Source organism: Symphalangus syndactylus, chromosome 21, assembly GCF_028878055.3.
Source record: "Symphalangus syndactylus isolate Jambi chromosome 21, NHGRI_mSymSyn1-v2.1_pri, whole genome shotgun sequence".
Taxonomy (NCBI): Eukaryota; Metazoa; Chordata; class Mammalia; order Primates; family Hylobatidae; genus Symphalangus; species Symphalangus syndactylus.
In genome coordinates this window covers 55,183,254-55,200,691 of record NC_072443.2, presented here as the reverse complement: position 1 = coordinate 55,200,691, position 17,438 = coordinate 55,183,254, and the positions used below count along the sequence as shown (strand labels likewise).

Sequence of the window (17,438 nt, the reverse complement as noted above, 5' to 3'; positions counted from 1 at the left end):
CACAGCTTTCCCTGGAGGTCTCGAAAGTGTGGAAGATGCCCAAGGAGCACAGGTCTAACTAGCCCAAACGCCAGCCTCTTACAGGCTAAAAGTCAAGCTCAGCCTGCAGTGCAGCTGGGCGGCGGGGAGCCCACAGGCCCCTGAGGCCCAGACCCTGCGCAGGGACTTTCTCATTAAACCAGGAGGCTCAGGGAAACCCACACAGCGTGCACAGAGCAGCAGTCAGCAGCTCCCATGATGGGGAGGAAGCAGCTTTTTTTTTTTTTCAAAAGCACAGGAGAACTATTCAGGGAGAAATATGGAAAACTGCTGAAGCTATCACCTTAAGAAGAAACCAAAAGCCAACCCTCTCCAAGGTAGGCACAGGGAGACCCCACATGCTGAATCCCCAGGGTCCCTGAAGGACAGCACAAAAGTGGGGGCCAGGACAATTAGGGGCTCACTGTCCTCCCTAACAACCCTCGCTGCCTCCTCCAGCCCAGGCGGTCCTTCCAGCAAGCTCTTATCTCAGCCCCCAAAACAGGGGGTGCTCTAGGGGCACATCTGCTCCCCCACCAGGCTGTGAAGTGGACGGCAGGAACGCCCTGGGCCCCTACTGCACCCCTGACCCCTGGCTGCACCCCTAATCCGTGCACACATCTGCACATAAGAGGCTCCATAACCGCTTACTCGATTGGACCTTGCTGTGGTCTGTATGTCTGTGTTCTCCCCACCAAGTTCATGTGTTGAAATCCTCATCCCCGAGGTGATGGTGTTGGGAGGCGGGGCCTCTGGGAGGTGGTGAGGTCACGAGGGCAGAGCCCTCCTGATTGGGCTAAGTGCTTTATAAAAGAGGCCCAGAACGCTCCTCACCTCTCCAGCCATGTGAGGACAGCGAGAAGACACCATCTATAAACTGGAAAGTAGGGCCCTTGAAAGACACTGAACCTGATGGAACCTTCATCTTGGACTTCCCAGCCTCCAGAATGGTGAGAAATAAATGTATATTGTTTGTAAGCCACACAGTTTATGGCATTTGTTATGGCAGCCTGAACAGCCGAGGACAGACCTGGTACCAGTTCAGTGGAGATAAAAGAAACTACATTTTACAATAAAAACAATCCACACAAAGAAGAGAAGCTGACATTCTGATGAAATAAAAGCCGCGTTTTCCATCCCTCTGGTTGCCTCCAGCCAAAGAGGACTGGATTTTTGGCATGTGATGAATGAAAATCTGGAAAAATGGAGATTAAACAGGTCCCCCCAGCCCTGTGCCCTTCTGGGGCCAGAGTCAGCAAATTTCTTTTCTTCTTTTCTTTTTTAGACAGAGTCTCGCTCTGTCGCCCAGGCTGGAGTGCAGTGGCACGATCTCCGCTCACTGCAAGCTCCGCCTCCCGGGTTCACGCCATTCTCCTGCCTCAGCCTCCAAGTAGCTGGGACTACAGGCGCCAAGCACAACGCCCAGCTAATTTTATGTATTTTTAGTAGAGACGGGGTTTCACCGTGTCAGTCAGAGTGGTCTTGATCTCCGACCTCGTGACCTACCCGCCTCGGCCTCCCAAAGTGCTGGGATTACAGGCGTGAGCCACCGCGCCCAGCCAGAGTCAGCAAATTTCTTAAACAAGAAGGCTGTGCCCCCCTCAACCAGCTCTCCTCCAGATCCACCCACATCCTCTCTCAGCCTGGAGCTTTCACGTTTGGAGGGATGAAAAAGAAGCGGCTTGCTGAGTCCTGTCCGTGAGGGACAAGCATCACACCACTGCTAGCAGGACCACCCTTTGCAGAAACCACAGGAACACAGAGGCCAGATCCTGTCACTGCCAATGCACAGCCCTGAGCAGAGCCCAAGAGCTCAGCCAGAGGAGGGCAACAGGGCCACCAGACACAGAGCAGGATGCCAAGAGCACTGGTTTGGGAGTCCCACAGACCAGGTCCATGTCTGGCCCTTGCCACTTACTAGCTGTACAACCCTAGGCAAGGGCTTCACCTCTTTGAGACTCAGTTTTCTCATCTGCAGAATGGGGCTGCACAGATTAAAAAAGGATCAGCTAGCACACAGCAGTTGCTTAATACATACTTAATTCAGCCCATCTCATAGAAGAGACCTTTATTGCCAGGAAAGCTGCCGTCTCCAGGAGAGAGCAGTGAAAAATCAGCTGTGGTCCAGGCCACTGCCACTAGACTTTCTGATGAGGCTCCCCTATCAGAAGGGTTGAGCAAGACCCCCACCATGAACCTGTGTCTTTATAACTCATGTGCAGATGAGACTGCACTGATGTCACGAATATCCGTAAAAGGGCCCACCAAAAAGATGTTTAAGGACGAAATTAAATAATAAGTGCAAATACAATCTTAACTGTACATGTTTTCCCTGCACCTCAAAGAATCAAGTCCTTCGCCCCTAGGGGTGTGTGCATTCCACTCTGGAGACCTTTGTCCATGTAACAATCGTCGATTCATTCAAAATATGTCATTTTAAATTTGGGCAGTTTGGTAGGAGGGCTTCCAAAGATGAGCAAGGTGTGGCTGCCACCTGCCCCAGAGAGGGAAGATGCAAGCCCCCAGGCCCCCAGTGGTAACAAGACAGGAAGCCTGCAGAGGGACCAGGGCTACAGGAATAAATATAATCAACATGAAGAGAAGATATTTATTCTAACACGTGTCAGCACCATGAAAGGTTCTGAGATCAGAGTCAGTCCTCAGAGGACATGCGGGGTTTCAAAAGGCAAGAACAGAGGTGTGGGCTGGGTATTCCAGGCAGCGGGAACAGCATGAAGTGTGAAAATGGCAGGCATCCGGAGTGAGCTGCAGTGCAGGGGGTTGGGGTAGGCAACCAGCAGGCACTTGGCCACCGGCTCAGGGCACTCTTGTGAGCAAGAGAGGAACTCAGGCCAACACTCCTGCCCTCAGGGCAGGATGACAGCCAGGCAGGAGCGAGGCTGCTTGGGTGTCCTTAGTGCCCAGGGAGAAGGTGGGACTGAGAAGGCAGCACTTTCAGTGACTGCAGCCATCCAAATCGCACTGCAGGGATGATTTTCTCCAGACCCCCTTTCCCTATCTGGATGTTTTGGCTGCTTCGCCATATGGCAGGAGTTAAAAATACAGCTTGGAGTGAGGGGGATGCAGATGAGAACGGGCAAGCATTCCCTGAGTGACTGGGCTGGGAAGCCCAGCCTACTCCCATCCCCCACACAGGGAACAGGTCAGGTCCCTGCTCAAGAAGCATCCTCAGTGCCCAAGCCAGGTTGTGGGGGGTGGGGGTGCTGGCCTCCTGATGAGCTGCACTGGAAGATGAGAATGCTGCAGACACAGCCACCCCTAAAAGTGATCCTCCACAGACAGGCCAGCTCAGCAGGGGCAGGACAGCGGCCACAGTCCAGGCAGAGAGAAGGGAGCGAGGCCTGCCTGTGGGCAGGCCACTCTGAAACTTCCGCAGCCTTGACAGGGAGAAGTGACAGAGCCCAGTCTGAGCAAACCAAATGTGGGAGATTAAGGACCTCCGCAAATTGTCCCTCCTTCTCCCAGGGAGGGTGGAGGCCAATTCCTCTGCCCTTGAATTTGGGCTGGCCTTGTGATCTGTGTGACCAATAAGATGTGGCAGAAGTACGTCTGGGACTCCAGAGGTCCAATCACAAGAAGCCTCACATCTCCCACACAAGCCTTTTACAACACTGGCTCTGGGGGCCCCTAGGCCACCAGGTTGGAAAAGCCACATGTGGATACTCTGGTGGCAGTCTCAACTGAGCCCACCTCCCAGACACCTCCACAAGGTGCCAGATGTGTGAGTGAAGTCGCTTTGGACCCTCCAGATCAGCCAATCGTGCAGCTGAATACCACTGAGTATTCCATTAAAAACATAGGGAACAGAAGAACCACCCAGCCAAGCACTGCCCAACCTCTGATCTGCAAAATGAGATATAATAAAATGGTGGTTGTTTTAAAACTAAATGTTTAATTAATTTGTTACAGGCCAACAAATAACCTTTACGGTGACTGAATGATGGATTAATTGACTTGCTGATTCATTCATTCAATACATATTCATTAAAACCTACCCTGAGGCAGGACCCCTTAAAGAAACAGCAGAGACAAATAATTCACTCCCCTTGTCTTCAGGAAGCTTCTGGGCTGGTTCCTTGGTGCCTACCCAGTTTGTGATGGGTCCACACTTGTGTTTGCCAGCTTTCTTCTCTGGGGCCTGCCACTTTCTGGGTTTCACTGTCAACATTCCCTCGCCGGATCCTGCCCATCTTTATTCTCTCTGGGTGAGGATAAGTTTATGTGGGATGTTCTGCCTCTAGAACAAGTTTTATCATGCTCTAAAAGGTCCCCTATATACTAAAATAAACAAGGGGATTAAAATATTACACTAGAAAAATAGTTAACATAAAAGAAGGTAGTAATGGAGGAATACAGGAAAAAAAGATATAAGATGCAGAAAATAAATGACAAAATTGTATATGTAAATCTCACCTTATCAATAATTATATTAAATGTAGATTAAACACTCCAATCAAAAGGCAGAGACTGGTAAAATGGATTAACAGAAAACATAATACAACTACATTCTGTCTACAAGAGATTCACTTTAGATTCAAACACACAAATAGGTTGAAAATAAAAGGATGGAAAAAGATATACAAATGGTAACCAAAATGAGTTAAAGTAGCTATAACCAAAATCAGACAAAATAAACTTTAAGATATACATTGTTACTAGGGACCGAGAAGGACATTTCATAATGATAAAAGGGACAATCCATTAAGAAGACACAACAGGCCGGGCGCGGTGGCTCACGCTTGTAATCCCAGCACTTTGGGAGGCCGAGGCAGGCGGATCACGAGGTCAGGAGATCGAGACCACGATGAAACCCCGTCTCTACTAAAAATACAAAAAATTAGCCGGGCGTGGTGGCAGGCGCCTGTAGTCCCAGCTACTCGGAGAGGCTGAGGCAGGAGAATGGTGTGAACCCGGGAGGCGGGGCTTGCAGTGAGCCGAGATTGCGCCACTGCACTCCAGCCTGGGCGACAGAGCGAGACTCCACGTTTCAAAAAAAAAAGAAGACACAACAATAGGGCCGGGAGTGGTGGCTCACGCCTGTAATCCCAGCACTTTGGGAGGCTGAGGCGGGTGGATGACGAAGTCAGGAGATTGAGACCATCCTGGCTAACATGGTGAAACCCCGTCTCTACTAAAAATACAAAAAATTAGCCAGAAGTGGTGGCGGGCACCTATAGTCTCAGCTACTCGGGAGGCTGAGGCAGAAGAATAGCGTGAACCTGGGAGGCGGAGCTTGCAGTGAGCCAAGATCGTGCCACTGCACTCCAGCCTAGGTGACAGGGCAAGACTCCGTCTCAAAAAAAAAAAAAAAGACACAACACTAATAACCACATGTGCACTCAACAACAGAACCCCAAAATACATGAAGTGTTTAAAGTGACAGAAATGAAGGAAGAAAGAGACAATTAAAGAATAATAATTGGAGGCTGGGTGCAGTAGCTCATGCCTGTAATTCCAGAACTTTGGGAGGCCAAAGTGGAAGGATACTTTAAGTTAGGAGTTCAAGACCAGCCTAGGCAACAAAGCGAGACCCCCATCTCTACAAAAATTTTAATAATCAGCTGGGCATGGTGGTGCACACCTGTAGTCCCAGCTACTCATGAGGCTGATGGGGAGGGTTGCTTGAGCCCAGGAGTTTGAGGTTATAGTGAGCTCTGATTGCACCACTGCACTCCAACCTGGATGACAGAGCAAGACCCTTTCTCAAAGAAAACTATAATTAAATCAAAATAAAAATTAACAAATAAGAATAACAATTGGCGACATCAATACCTCACTTTCATAATAAACAGAGCAGGTAGGCAGACCAACAAGGAAATATAAGACACAAACAAGATTACAAACCAACTAGGCCTATCAAACATGTACAGAACAGCCCACCCAACAGCAGAAAACATTATTCTCAAGTGTACATGGAACATTCTCCAGCACAGACTGCATCTCAGACCCTAAAATGGGTCTCAACAAATTTAAAAGGACTGAAATCACACAAAGTATGTTCCTGAACAAAACGGACTGAAACTAAGAGTCCCCTAAAAATGTCTAGATGACAGCTCTGATAGGGATATGCTTGGTTGATCCTTGCTCACACCACAACCTTCTCAACCACCCTTGCTTTGTTTTGCCTCAGTTCCCCCATATATACCATGGAGATAATAATGCTCCCCACTTGACAGAATCACGGCAAGTGCTTACAATAAATAGCCAGTCATCAAGGTTGCTATTATAGCTCATCAACAATGGAGGGGTGGCAGCAACCTCTCACATACCATCCTTAGGTGAGGGACATTCATTCGTACAATGTTACACTTTCAAGACACTTTTGTTCCCATTATTTGATGTGGTCCATCACAGCCCTGCAGGATCATCTGGTGATGGTGAAGCCCCAGTACTGGGGCATCTGTTGAGTCCTTAGCCCAGAGACTGGCTCACACTAGGTGCCAGGGAGGGCAAGCAGGCCAACCTATGGGTGAGGGTCAAAGGGGATGGTCAGAGTCACCCCGCACACCCCTTTTAGGTGGCGGATTTTTACACATCTCGAAGTCTGGGAACTGCTGAGCTGGGTGAAAGTAAAGCCTCACAGAAAGTAAAGACAGAGATGTGAGCATGTCGTGGGCTGTGGGAGGGGGATGGAACTTTCCAGGCTTCTCATTTTTAGGGGGAGGCCTCAATTCAATTTAATAAAATTAAGACTCCCAACTTTAAAACATGTGAAGAGGCTGCAGCGTTAAAGGGATTGAGATAACACATCATACAAAGGGTTGGATTCAAAATCAGCAGCATTAACTGTGCAGAGAAGTGGGGAGATAAGAGACATGTGCTGAAACCCAAGTCACCTGATTCTAAATTCCATGACTTTCTAAAATCACTTTCTTTCTCAACAGAGAAAGAAGGAACAATAATGATACAAGTGGCTCTGTGCACATTTACATACATCAAGGATGTAATCCTTGCCACTCCTCAAGCAGGGAGGTTTTATAACCCCATTTTACAGGTGAGGAAGCTGAAGCACAGAGAGGCTCAGCCACGGGCCAGAGAAGACAAAGACAGGTGGTGCATGGTAGAGGGAGCTGGGATTCAGGCTGCTGGCCTGGCCCCAGAGTCTGTGTCCTGGCTCCTGGCCACCGTGCTGCCCAAATACTCCACCCGGAGCCTCACCCAAGCCATCTAGAAGTCCCGGCCAGCCCAAGGAAGTGAGTGTCCCTGCTTGGGCTGCTCCTCCCTCAAGGTGAAAGAGGGGAGTGGCCTGGGTGTGGGAAGCCAGAGGCAGAGTCCAGGGGTGTCGCCGGCCGCCTCACTCTCTGTTTCAAGAACTCCCAATTCCAAGAACTGCTGCAGGCAGCCAAGATGGGCATGGCCCCTCCCATCTGGAGCCACTCCTTTGGTTCCACTCCTCCCTCTCCTTCCCATCTGGACTGGCGATTGTTGGGGGAAGAGAGAGGGTGGGGCCGTGTGCCTTCAGCCCCAGCCCACGTGCTCCTGCCCATCCCAGCAGCCTCTGCCCAGGCTCCCAGCACCCAGCTCTGCAGCGTCTCCTGAAGCCTCCCTTACCCTGGTACCCATGCCTGCCCCAGGGGCCAGAGATCCTGCCCAGATCTAAGTCCCATCACTTCCTCTTCTGCTCAACACCCTCCAGGGACTTCTGTCTCCCTTAGATCAAAGCCAAAGTCCCCAGTGGGCCCACATGGCCCTGCTGGCTCTGCCTCACCCCTCGTCCCTGCCCTGTTTGCCTCCACCCTCCTCTCTCATGCTGTCCCCCTCACTCTGCCCCATGCACACTGGTCCGCTCACTGCACCTCAACCATGCTGCCAGGCACCCTCCTCACTCAGGGCAACCCTAAGAGGGAGATCCAGTTGTCACTGTCCCCATAGCAGAGATGAAAAATCCGAGGCTCAGAGAGATGCATTTCACATGCCGAGGGGGAGAAAGTACAAGCAAACCCCAAAGCCGGGACCCTCCCTCCAGTCCTGTCTTTGGGTTTTCCCAGGCTACCCCACCAGGTCCCGTTCAGCCTTGGGCTGTTCATGGGCCCTGCAGCCCATCCGTGAATCTCATCCACAATGTGCCTGCCCCTGGAAGAGTCCCCAGAGGCTGTCCCCCAACACTACCAGACACATGCTAAGGACTTCTCACCTGAGCGCTGAGGCCATCCAGGAAGCAAGGGACCCCACCCCACACCTTGTCCTCGCAGGGCCAGCACTCCACAGGCAGCTACAAGTGACTTGCAAGACCCTCCTGCCCTGCCAGTCCCAGGACACCCTCTGAGCAGGCCCTGTCTTCTGCCCTTAGCAAGCTGTGCTCCTGTGGTTCCCATGGAGGGGGTGGGCCCAGGCCCCTTGGTTCTCCACAGGTATGATGCTCTTCATGCAAGTGGTATGCAGAGCAAAGGACATCTAAACCACCACAAGCGCTTCCAGCAAAAGCTGGGGCAAAGCCAGAAGAGGGGCCCCCATCCCAACCCTCCCCTGCGACCACATGTCCCAAGTGTGTCCTGCATGAATGAAGACGTGAACTTTCTGGGAGCTCAGCAAGTGTTCACCTAAGCAGAGTGGGGAAGTCAGACCAACTCAGAGAGGAACACCCGGCACTGGCCGCTGGGTGTGCTGCATGGCTTAGAGGGCCCTCCCCAAGCACACTGGCACCCACTGCCCATAGCAGCCCTGCCAGCTGGGTGCAACCACTGTCAGCTGCTTTGCAGAGAAGGAACTTGGGTTATCTCCAGGTGGGTGACAAAACTACATTCATTCTGGCTCCTGAAGCCAAAAATCTGGGGAAGGGACCACGCCACATTTGGAAATGGCCCCCAATGTTTCCAAAACATCTACATGATGCAATGAACAGTTCTGAAGCAGCCCGGCGTGGTGGTGAACTGCACCGGCCCTGGAGGCAGACAGACCTGGGTGTGAATCCCGCTGCTGCCACTGGGTGACTGCGGGCAAACCGCTTAACTTCTTTGAGCCTCAGGTTTCATATATGCAAAATGGGATGAGGACAGTTCACACTTGTCACAGGGTTAGAGCATCAACGGAGACATGGAGAAGAATGTGCCCAGCAGGCAGCACCTAGAACAGGCTCGGTTATTGCTATGGCCTCATTACAATCAACACATTCTAAGTTCAGGTGCAGAACGACAGTCTCTGACCCGTTCCTTTGTGGATCTCGCCTCATCCAAGAGGGAAAGCTGAACACTTCAAAATCAGGATTCAAGCTAGGCCCAGCTTGGAGGGCAGAGGCCAGTCTTGTCCACCAGCCTCCTAAAACTGATATCTAGGTTCTAAGAAAGGCAAGCGCCCTAGGCTGGTCTGTGCCCTTCTGGGCCTCACCTGGCCCAGTTGCACTGACCTGTTACAACCAATGACAGCACCACCCAGCCCCTCACACATGCCGGGCACAGACACACCACACATGCCGCTTCCCCTGCCTTGACACCATCCTCCTCCTCTCTCCTGCTCTTCAAGTCCCAGCTGAAAGGTACCTCCTCCAGGAAGCCTCTGTTGACACCCGTGGGTGGTCACACTTGCTTCGTGCTCTGGGGCTGCACACCACTTGGCCCCCTTTCTCCCTGGCCTGATCCCTCTATCATCTTCCGGGTACAGATCTCCATCTCCCATTTGCATGATGTTTCCAAGTGGAGGCACTGGGGGAGCTGCCCTAAAAGGACAAGCAGCCCAGGAAGGGGTGTGAGTAGAAGAGGTGGCAGTCGGGTGCAGGCAGTGCAGGGCCCGGCTCCTGGGCCACAGCAGGCGCCCCACCAATGTGAGCTCCCCATCCACAGGGTTCCAGAACTCCAAGGACAGAGGGGCATGGAACATAGTAAATATTCCAAAACCTTCATTGCAGAATCCAGGGGGACAGTGTTCTGTCCCATACGGCTCCTGCAACTTTTCTGTATGTTTGAACATTTTTGTAACAAAACACTGAGGGAAAACAATCCTCAAAAGCATTCTTTTTTTTTTTTTTTTTTTTGAGACAGAGTCTCGCTCTGTCACCCAGGCCAGAGTGCAGTGGCGTGATCTCGGCTCACTGCAAGCTCCGCCTGCCAAGTTCACGCCATTCTCCTGCCTCAGCCTCCCGAGTAGCTGGGACTACAGGCGCCTGCCACCGCGCCAGGCTAATTTTTTGTATTTTTAGTAGAGACGGGGTTTCACCGTGGTCTCAATCTCCCAACCTCATGATCCGCCTGCCTCGGCCTCCCAAAGTGCTGGGATTATAGGTATGAGCCACTGCACCTGGCCTCCTCAAAAGCATTCTTGATGCCCTGGCTATTCCTCTCCCTGGAGCCACCATCTAATGCAGGGCCACAGGCAACTCCCGTTATCTGCTCTCCCTGCACGGAAGTGGCCTTCTCCATTTTCACGGGGAGAGACAGCAACTCAGAGAAGCTGGGGCTGTTACTTGGAAAGTCCAAGCAGCAGGGAAGTGGCTGAGGCAGGGCTGGGATCCTGCCAGCCTGCTGCGGGGACAGGGCTAACTGCTCAGGAGCCACAGATGGGGGCCTGCAGAGTCCCCAGAGCAAGGCCAGGGCTGATGGGCTGGAGAGAGGCATGGGCAACCTCAAGGCAGCAGCTGTTTCCCGATGAAAACAGAAGCACCCAACGTTTGCCATAACTGGCCCGGTGCATCCTACTGGAATATCCGCCCCTCGGAGGGCAGGATTCAAACTCCCAAGGCCTTGCTGCCTCAGAGCTTCCATTCAAGTCATTTGGTTGCAGCCTGGCCAGGGTCTGCCCTGGGTGGGGGCAGCACACTGGAGGCCACTGAACTTGGACTGCCTCCCGGCCCCACCGCAGCCTCTACTCCATTTCAATTAGGTCAATTCCTTCTCCCCTATTCCAGTTCTTGCCGAACGCCTGGCTGGCCTGTGTTGTTTTTTCTGCTGCTCTGTGGCAATTATACGGCTGACACCCTGACAAGCTCAGAATAGTGCACTTCCCAAGTTAGGCAAAGCATTGCTCCTCCTTAAAAAAAAAAAAAAAAAAAAAAAAAAAAAACAGAAACAAGACACAAAAGACCGGATCAGCTGTCAAAACAATGTCATAGACAAAACAGCTGAGAAATAGCCACCCAGCTGGCAAAAAATGCTGATGTCCCCAAATGCCTGACTCCAGGCCCCTCCAACGTGACTGACCCCTCTCACTACCCCCGGCATGGCAAAGCCTCCTGATCTCTGCCAGGTGCAGTGAGCCCGAATCCAGAAACGGGAGGCGAAAACCAAACATCGGAAACAAGTAGGTCCCGACTTTATTTCGCACACAGTGCCACTCGCTGTCTTCCTCAGCTCGAGCTGGATAAAGAAACATCTCATGGTTTACTTTCCAGGTTGTAAAATAATAATTTGCCCAGTCTGTCAGACAGCTGGGAGAGCTTCGGAGACACACTCCCTCGTCTTTCTGTGGACTCTGCCATCTGCTGAAAAATGAGAATCACTCTCCCCACTCCCTTGGAGTTGAACACATTTTGTCCCATCAGACAAGTCTCCCAGAGCGTGCTGCAGCTCGTTCCTGACTTGGGGACATCCTCCCAGCACTGGACACAGGCTTTATCTTGGCTGGGAGAACAAGAACATTATTGAACGAAAACATGACACAGTATCTCCCTCCGCCCTGCCACCCTTTCTGCCAACTCAGAGATCAGAAAAGAGCCCTCTCGGCCTCACTCAGTCTCTCTACAGCCCCCTCATATTTGCTAAGAGGGGAGAGGAAATCCAACCTAAGTGCCCTCAGCCCCCAGCCCCTGGCCCAGCATTGGTGCTTCCCGGCTACTTTGAAGAACAACACACTTATCAGGGGCTCCCGGCAGGACCCTCCTGAGGGTGGCTTCCTGTGTCATCAGCCTGCTGCCCATTAGGACAATCCAGTCTCTGCTTGCCACCCCCTCATCAGTGGCCACCCCTGAGCTTGCCTCTGAACTGACGTGCCGCCGTACAGTTAATGTCACCACGAACCCGGGAAGAATACTGGTTTGGTAAATCAACAGAGCCTGAATGCCACTGAAAACCTCCCCCAGAGTGAGTCACCAACTCAGAGCGTCAGAAAAACGTCCTCTCCCAGTGATATGACAGCACTTAAGGGCTGGAGGGGACCAGAAAGTGAGGCAGGCCACTCCACTGGGCTTCCCCACCCCTACCCCCAGCCTCCTTAGGCAATGTTTCCTTCTGTCAAGGAACTTTGGAAGATCAAAGTCTGGAAGGGATCATCTCATTAAATCCTTGCCCCCTCTGCACTGCCACCCCACGTGACACCAGGAGCCCTGCCTTGGTGACAAGATTGCACACGGCAGGGCGGAAACCTCCCATCTGGGCTTTCTCCAGCTCGAGAGGCCAGGAGTCACCAGGATCCTGGGAGACGGTCTGGCCATTCGACAGCATGAAGGGCAGGTGGTGGGTGGATAAGAGCTGGGGGGAGGCTGGGCGTGGTGGCTCACGCCTGTAATCCCAGCACTTTGGGAGGCCAAGGTGGGTGGATCACCTGAGGTCAGGAGTTTGAGAGCAGCCTGACCAACATGGTGAAATCCCGTCTCTACCAAAAATACAAAAATTAGCCGGGCATGGTGGCACACGCCTGTAATCCCAGCTACTCAGGAGGCTGAGGCAGGAGAATTGCTTGAACCTGGGAGGCGGAGCTTTCAGTGAGCAGAGATCACACCATTGCACTCCAGCTCTGGATGACAGAGCAGGACTCCGTCTCGGTGAGGGGCGGGGTTAGGGGGGACAGGGAAGAGCAGGGAGGCAGAACCAGACCATCTGAGTCCAAATCCTGGCTCCACCCCGTAGCCAGATGGGAGAGTTTGGGCAAGGCCACGATTTCTGAGCCTCAGGTTCCACATCTGTAAAATGGGAGCAGCAGCTGCACCTCCCTCATAGGAGTGATGAGATAAGGAGATGACCTGACCAAGGCATAGACCGTGAGCAGGGCAGGCACAGGAAGCCCCCAGTGGATGCAGCCATCGGCCCCACCCCTGCTCCCTGGGATTTGGGTCTGGGTGGTTGTCAATCCCAGCTGCGCCTGCTGAAGTTCAACTGACTTTCTAAATGAAAATGCAATGGCCTTAATCAATCCCTCTGGCTTCATCCACTCAACAAATCTTTACTGAGTGCCTATTATGTGTCTAAACCTCTAGTGAGCAGAGAGCAATTCCAGAAACAGATCACTAGCATGTAGCCAACCAGACATTGGATATGAATTCTGATGTCAGGGAAAAAGCATAGCCAAATAATCAAAGTAACCACAGGCATCCCATCACTGTATTTTTTCCTGTTATCATCCTGTTTTTCCCAGAGCTGAGAAACTCACGATGGTATTTTTCAGGGGGCGTCGAGGCATGAAAGAGCACTCTCTGAGAAAAAGTTTAAAGGTTTCTGGACTTGGACGCTTCCGGCACACAAAGTCATCCTGCCCATGGACTGCATGGGTGGGGCAGTGCCAGGCTAACTGTTGTCCCAGGACGAGGCTGCTCAGTGATCTCTCAATTGCATCTATCCAACCCCCCGCGAGTCACTGCACCTTCTGTCTGTGCGGCAGGCTGGGGGCTCCTGACTCAGGCCAGAGAATCTGGAGGCTGAGTAGGAGGTCAGCCAGGCCTGGCTTAGCCTGGCATGCTCGCCAGATCCTCCCTCACAGGGCCTCTGTGTGCAGGCAGGGGGAAAGGGGAGCACAGTCCCCAGCAGGAAGTCAGTCCTGATGCTGTGGCCTTGCATGGCCCTGTCGCCTTGGGAAACCCACGCTCAACCCCCACCTAGCCTCTGGGCAGCCCTCCTCACGGTACCCCATTCCCCTCTCCACGCCTCCTGCACCCGGCTCCAAAGGTCTCACCTGCTGCCTGTTGGACCAAAAGAAATGAGAAACAGGTGGACGATGGAAGAATCTGACCTGCATTAAGCACTTACTGTATACCAGTTTCCTCCATGCCCATCTTTGCTTAATCCTCAAAAAAGTACGGGAGGCAGCTATGATCATTCCTGCTTTGCGTGCATTTCAGAAAACCTGAGGCTAGGAGGGGTAGTGTGACTTGTCCCACGGTCACCGGCTGGGAAGTGCAGGGCTGGGCCTGGGACCCTAGTTTGTCCACTCACGTTGTTCTCTACACAGAGTTGCTTATTCTCTTCCTCTCCTCTCCATTCTTCCTCTTATGTTTCCAAGCACATTGACAATGAGTCTGCATACAGCAGGTGCTTAATAAAAGTCCTCAAGGGGATTGGTTATCCCATGTTCCTTAGGCATAAATCACCTTGCTCTGCAGACAGGCAGTGGGACACATCCAATCCATGGTTTGCAGAGCAGCCCCGGGTGGCCCAGAACCCCACGCATGTGAGCAGGCCATGTGATGCCCCCGTCCCTGTGAGTCTCCTGTGAGGGGAGGGGACTCCAGCATTCTCCTTCCCAAAAGACTAGGGAGTGAATCAAATGCACAAAAATGGGCCCGGCTGCTCCATCTTGAAGGGAATCCACCCACAGCTCCTGCTTACACCAGGACTCCCCACAGCCTCACTGCTCACCCTGGGGTCCGGGCCCAGCAGCAGCGGGTTTCCTAGGAGCTGGCTAGAGATGCAGACTCCAGGCCGCCCCAGACCCACTGGCTCAGCATCTGCATTGTAGCAAGATTCCCAGGCTCCTGGTGTACACATTGAAGTTTGGAAGCTGTCCTCGACCTAGACCGTGGGACTGTGCTGTCACCCTGCTTTCCCTAAAGGCGATGCTCTCCCTCATAGGCCATGGCTGTGTCTCCACTAAGGGGAAGTCAGCTGGACACAGAGCCAGGGGCTTCTGAAACAAAATCCCAGCCTTCCCATCCCGGCTTCCCGGCGCCAAGGCGGCTGCCTGGATACAACCCAGGGGATGCCCCACGGCAGGACGGACGTGCTGTCTCTCAGCATCCTCCTGTCCCCTGCGTGGTCACCAGGGGTGACGCTGAAGGGAAAAAGGAAGCCATTCCCCAGGGTGGTGTTGTGAGGCATGTGCTGACCAACGTGTCACTGTTTCCCGTGAAAGCAGGGACCTGCGCTGGTGCTGCCTCCCCAAGCTGCCGAGGATTTTCCTTGGGCAGCCCCAGCTTCTCTTTTGGTCCTGGTGTGGGGGAAAGGGCCCGGGCCCCTGTGAGACCAGCTCCAGGAGACCCGCAGCTGCTGTGGCAGGACTGAAGAGTGAAGGCAGTCTCAGACTCCGAAGGGCCAGGAGTGGGGTCCAGACAGGCAGTGGACGGGGTCTCTGCTTCCTCCCAGTGACACCAGTTAGGAGCTATACACACGCCCCGCTCCTCCTTACCCATTCACAGAGAGCAAGAGCCTGACACCCACGCCTGCCACGCACAGAGCCATGCGCTCACCCACAGCCCGAACCTATCCTCACAATGCTCCTCCAAAGAGCCCCCCAGACCCACCCGCACCGCCCAGAGCCAACACACCCTCCAGGCAGGGCAGCAAGCAGGGCCTGTCCCATGGCTAACTCCTCCCCCATTTCCACCCTGGAAGGGCCGCCCAACAGGAAGACTGTCCTGAAGCCCTGACCACGGCCACTCCCCCAACCATACAGTGATTTCTAGTCTTACCCAGGCCAAGCCGTAGTGTGCCCCGGGTGATCCCGAAGACAGAGAGGCAGAGGGGCAGGCAGAGGGGCAGGCCGAGGGCACAGAGCAGCAGAAACCCCGCCCCAGCGGCACTGAAGCCTCCCAGCCCCCTTGTCCTGCCCCAGATGGGCGCCCGCAGGTCCACAGGGTGAGGCTGCTCCGGGTTTCGACACCGACACCCATGGGAGGCAAACGGGAACCCCACCGGCGGGCTGCGAGCCGGCAGGGACGCCGGGGTCCAGGGCTGCTGGACAGCCCCGCCCTGTACCTTTCCCCATCCCTCACTTAATCCTGGGTCCGAAATAGCCTCGGGTAATTCCAGGGCGAGGCGGTCGGGAATTAACCCCAGCCTTGAAGTAAGAGACGGAGGCTTCCAGAGAGGAGGGCTCTGCGCGTCCCGGACTGGACACAGCGCAGTCCATTCCAGGGACACCGCGACCCGCAAGCGACCCAGGCCCGCGACCCCTCCCTACCGGTCTCGGGATCTCCGGGTCGGAAGTTCTGGCCCTGCCGCTCCGAGACCTAAGTCCGCTCCCCGGACAGACCTCCGCCCCGTGCATCCGAGCCCCTGGGGTCGCCGACCCTGAGTCCGCGCTGCAGCGCAGAGCCAGGCCGGCGGGAGCGCTGGGCAGCTCCCTGGAGCCCCTTTCCAGGGAGCCCAGTCCCTACCCGAGATCGAGCTCCAAGTCTGGGCGGCGACCCCGCCAGAGAATCCCAGGGAGCCCCTAGGGGTCTGGCGGCGGGCGTGGGCGCTCCCGGGCCGGCCACGCGCCCTCCCGCCTCCCCGCCAAGCCCCGAGGGAAGCCGCGGGCCCCAAGAAGTTCCCACGCCCCCGACACGCCCGCCGCCCCGGGCCCTGCTTACTTGTCGCGGCGGCCGCCGAGCTCAGGGATGGCGCCGAGCGGCTGCGGGCCGGGGCCGGGGCCCGGGTCGGGGCGGCGGGCGCACGCGGCCAGGTGTCGCCGGTGTCGCTCCAGCAGGCCGGCGTTCTCCCGGCTCAGCCGCGCCACTTGGCGCTCCAGCTCCTCGATGCGCCGCCGCCGGCGCGCCAGCAGCTCCTGCTGCGCGGCGACGATCCGGGTCAGCTCCTGCAGGTACTCGGCCGCCTGGCCGGGGGGCTCGGCGGCGCTGGCCATGGCCCCCCGCCCGGAGGCCGGCCGCGCCTCAGGCGAGCGGGCGGCGGGGCGGCGGCGGCGCGGCCATGGCTGCGCGGCGGGGACGGCGGCTCGGCGCGGCGCGGGGCTGCCGCGGCCCCGCCTCGGCTCCCGCCTCCGCCGGCGCCGCCCCCGGGGCCCCCGCGCCTCCTGCTCCCCGCGCCGCCGCGCTCCGCCGCCCGCTGCCCCGCGGACGCGCCGGGGCGGCAGGGCGCGGAGCTGCGGCCGCCGCGGGCAGGCGAGGAGTTTTGCAAAGTGCCGGCCGCGGCGCGGGAAGAGGGCGGGGAGGGCGCCGCCTGCTGGGACCGCCCCTGGGTCCCGCGCCCCCGCGCGAGGCGTCGGGGACCGCTCCACCCTTCTCCGGCCGCCTCGGGCGCCTTAAATCAGAAGCGATTCCGTGAAATACAACTCGAATCCATCAGCGGACGATTTTAGGGAAAGTGTAAATAAAAAATCAACACACTCACGAGAACATTGGCATTTCTTATTGATCTGAGTCTACTAAAACACTGGGTATGGGCAGGGTGCAGTGGCTCACGCCTATAATCCCAGCACTTTGGGAGGCCGAGGCAGGAGGATCGCTTGAGCCCAGGAGTTTGAGACCAGCCTAGGCAAAAGAGCGAGACCCTGGCTCTACAAAAATAACAATAAAATAATAAAATAAAACACTGGGAATGTTTTGT

At 54.9% G+C, this 17,438-nt stretch overlaps 1 protein-coding gene across 2 annotated transcripts in view; it reads right to left on the bottom strand.

The window, feature by feature from the left end:
• IQSEC1 (IQ motif and Sec7 domain ArfGEF 1) overlaps positions 1–17,012 on the bottom strand; it is a 401,591-nt gene extending 384,579 nt beyond the window's left edge. The window contains exon 1 of one of the 2 annotated variants that reach the window (XM_055259256.2): positions 16,466–17,012. In XM_055259256.2, the coding sequence (XP_055115231.2) occupies positions 16,466–16,737 (272 nt within the window). In that variant the 5' untranslated portion in view covers positions 16,738–17,012. The remainder of the gene's footprint in view (positions 1–16,465) is intronic. The other variant, XM_055259257.2, reaches the window with a different exon arrangement.
• Between the last annotated feature and the right edge of the window lie 426 nt (positions 17,013–17,438).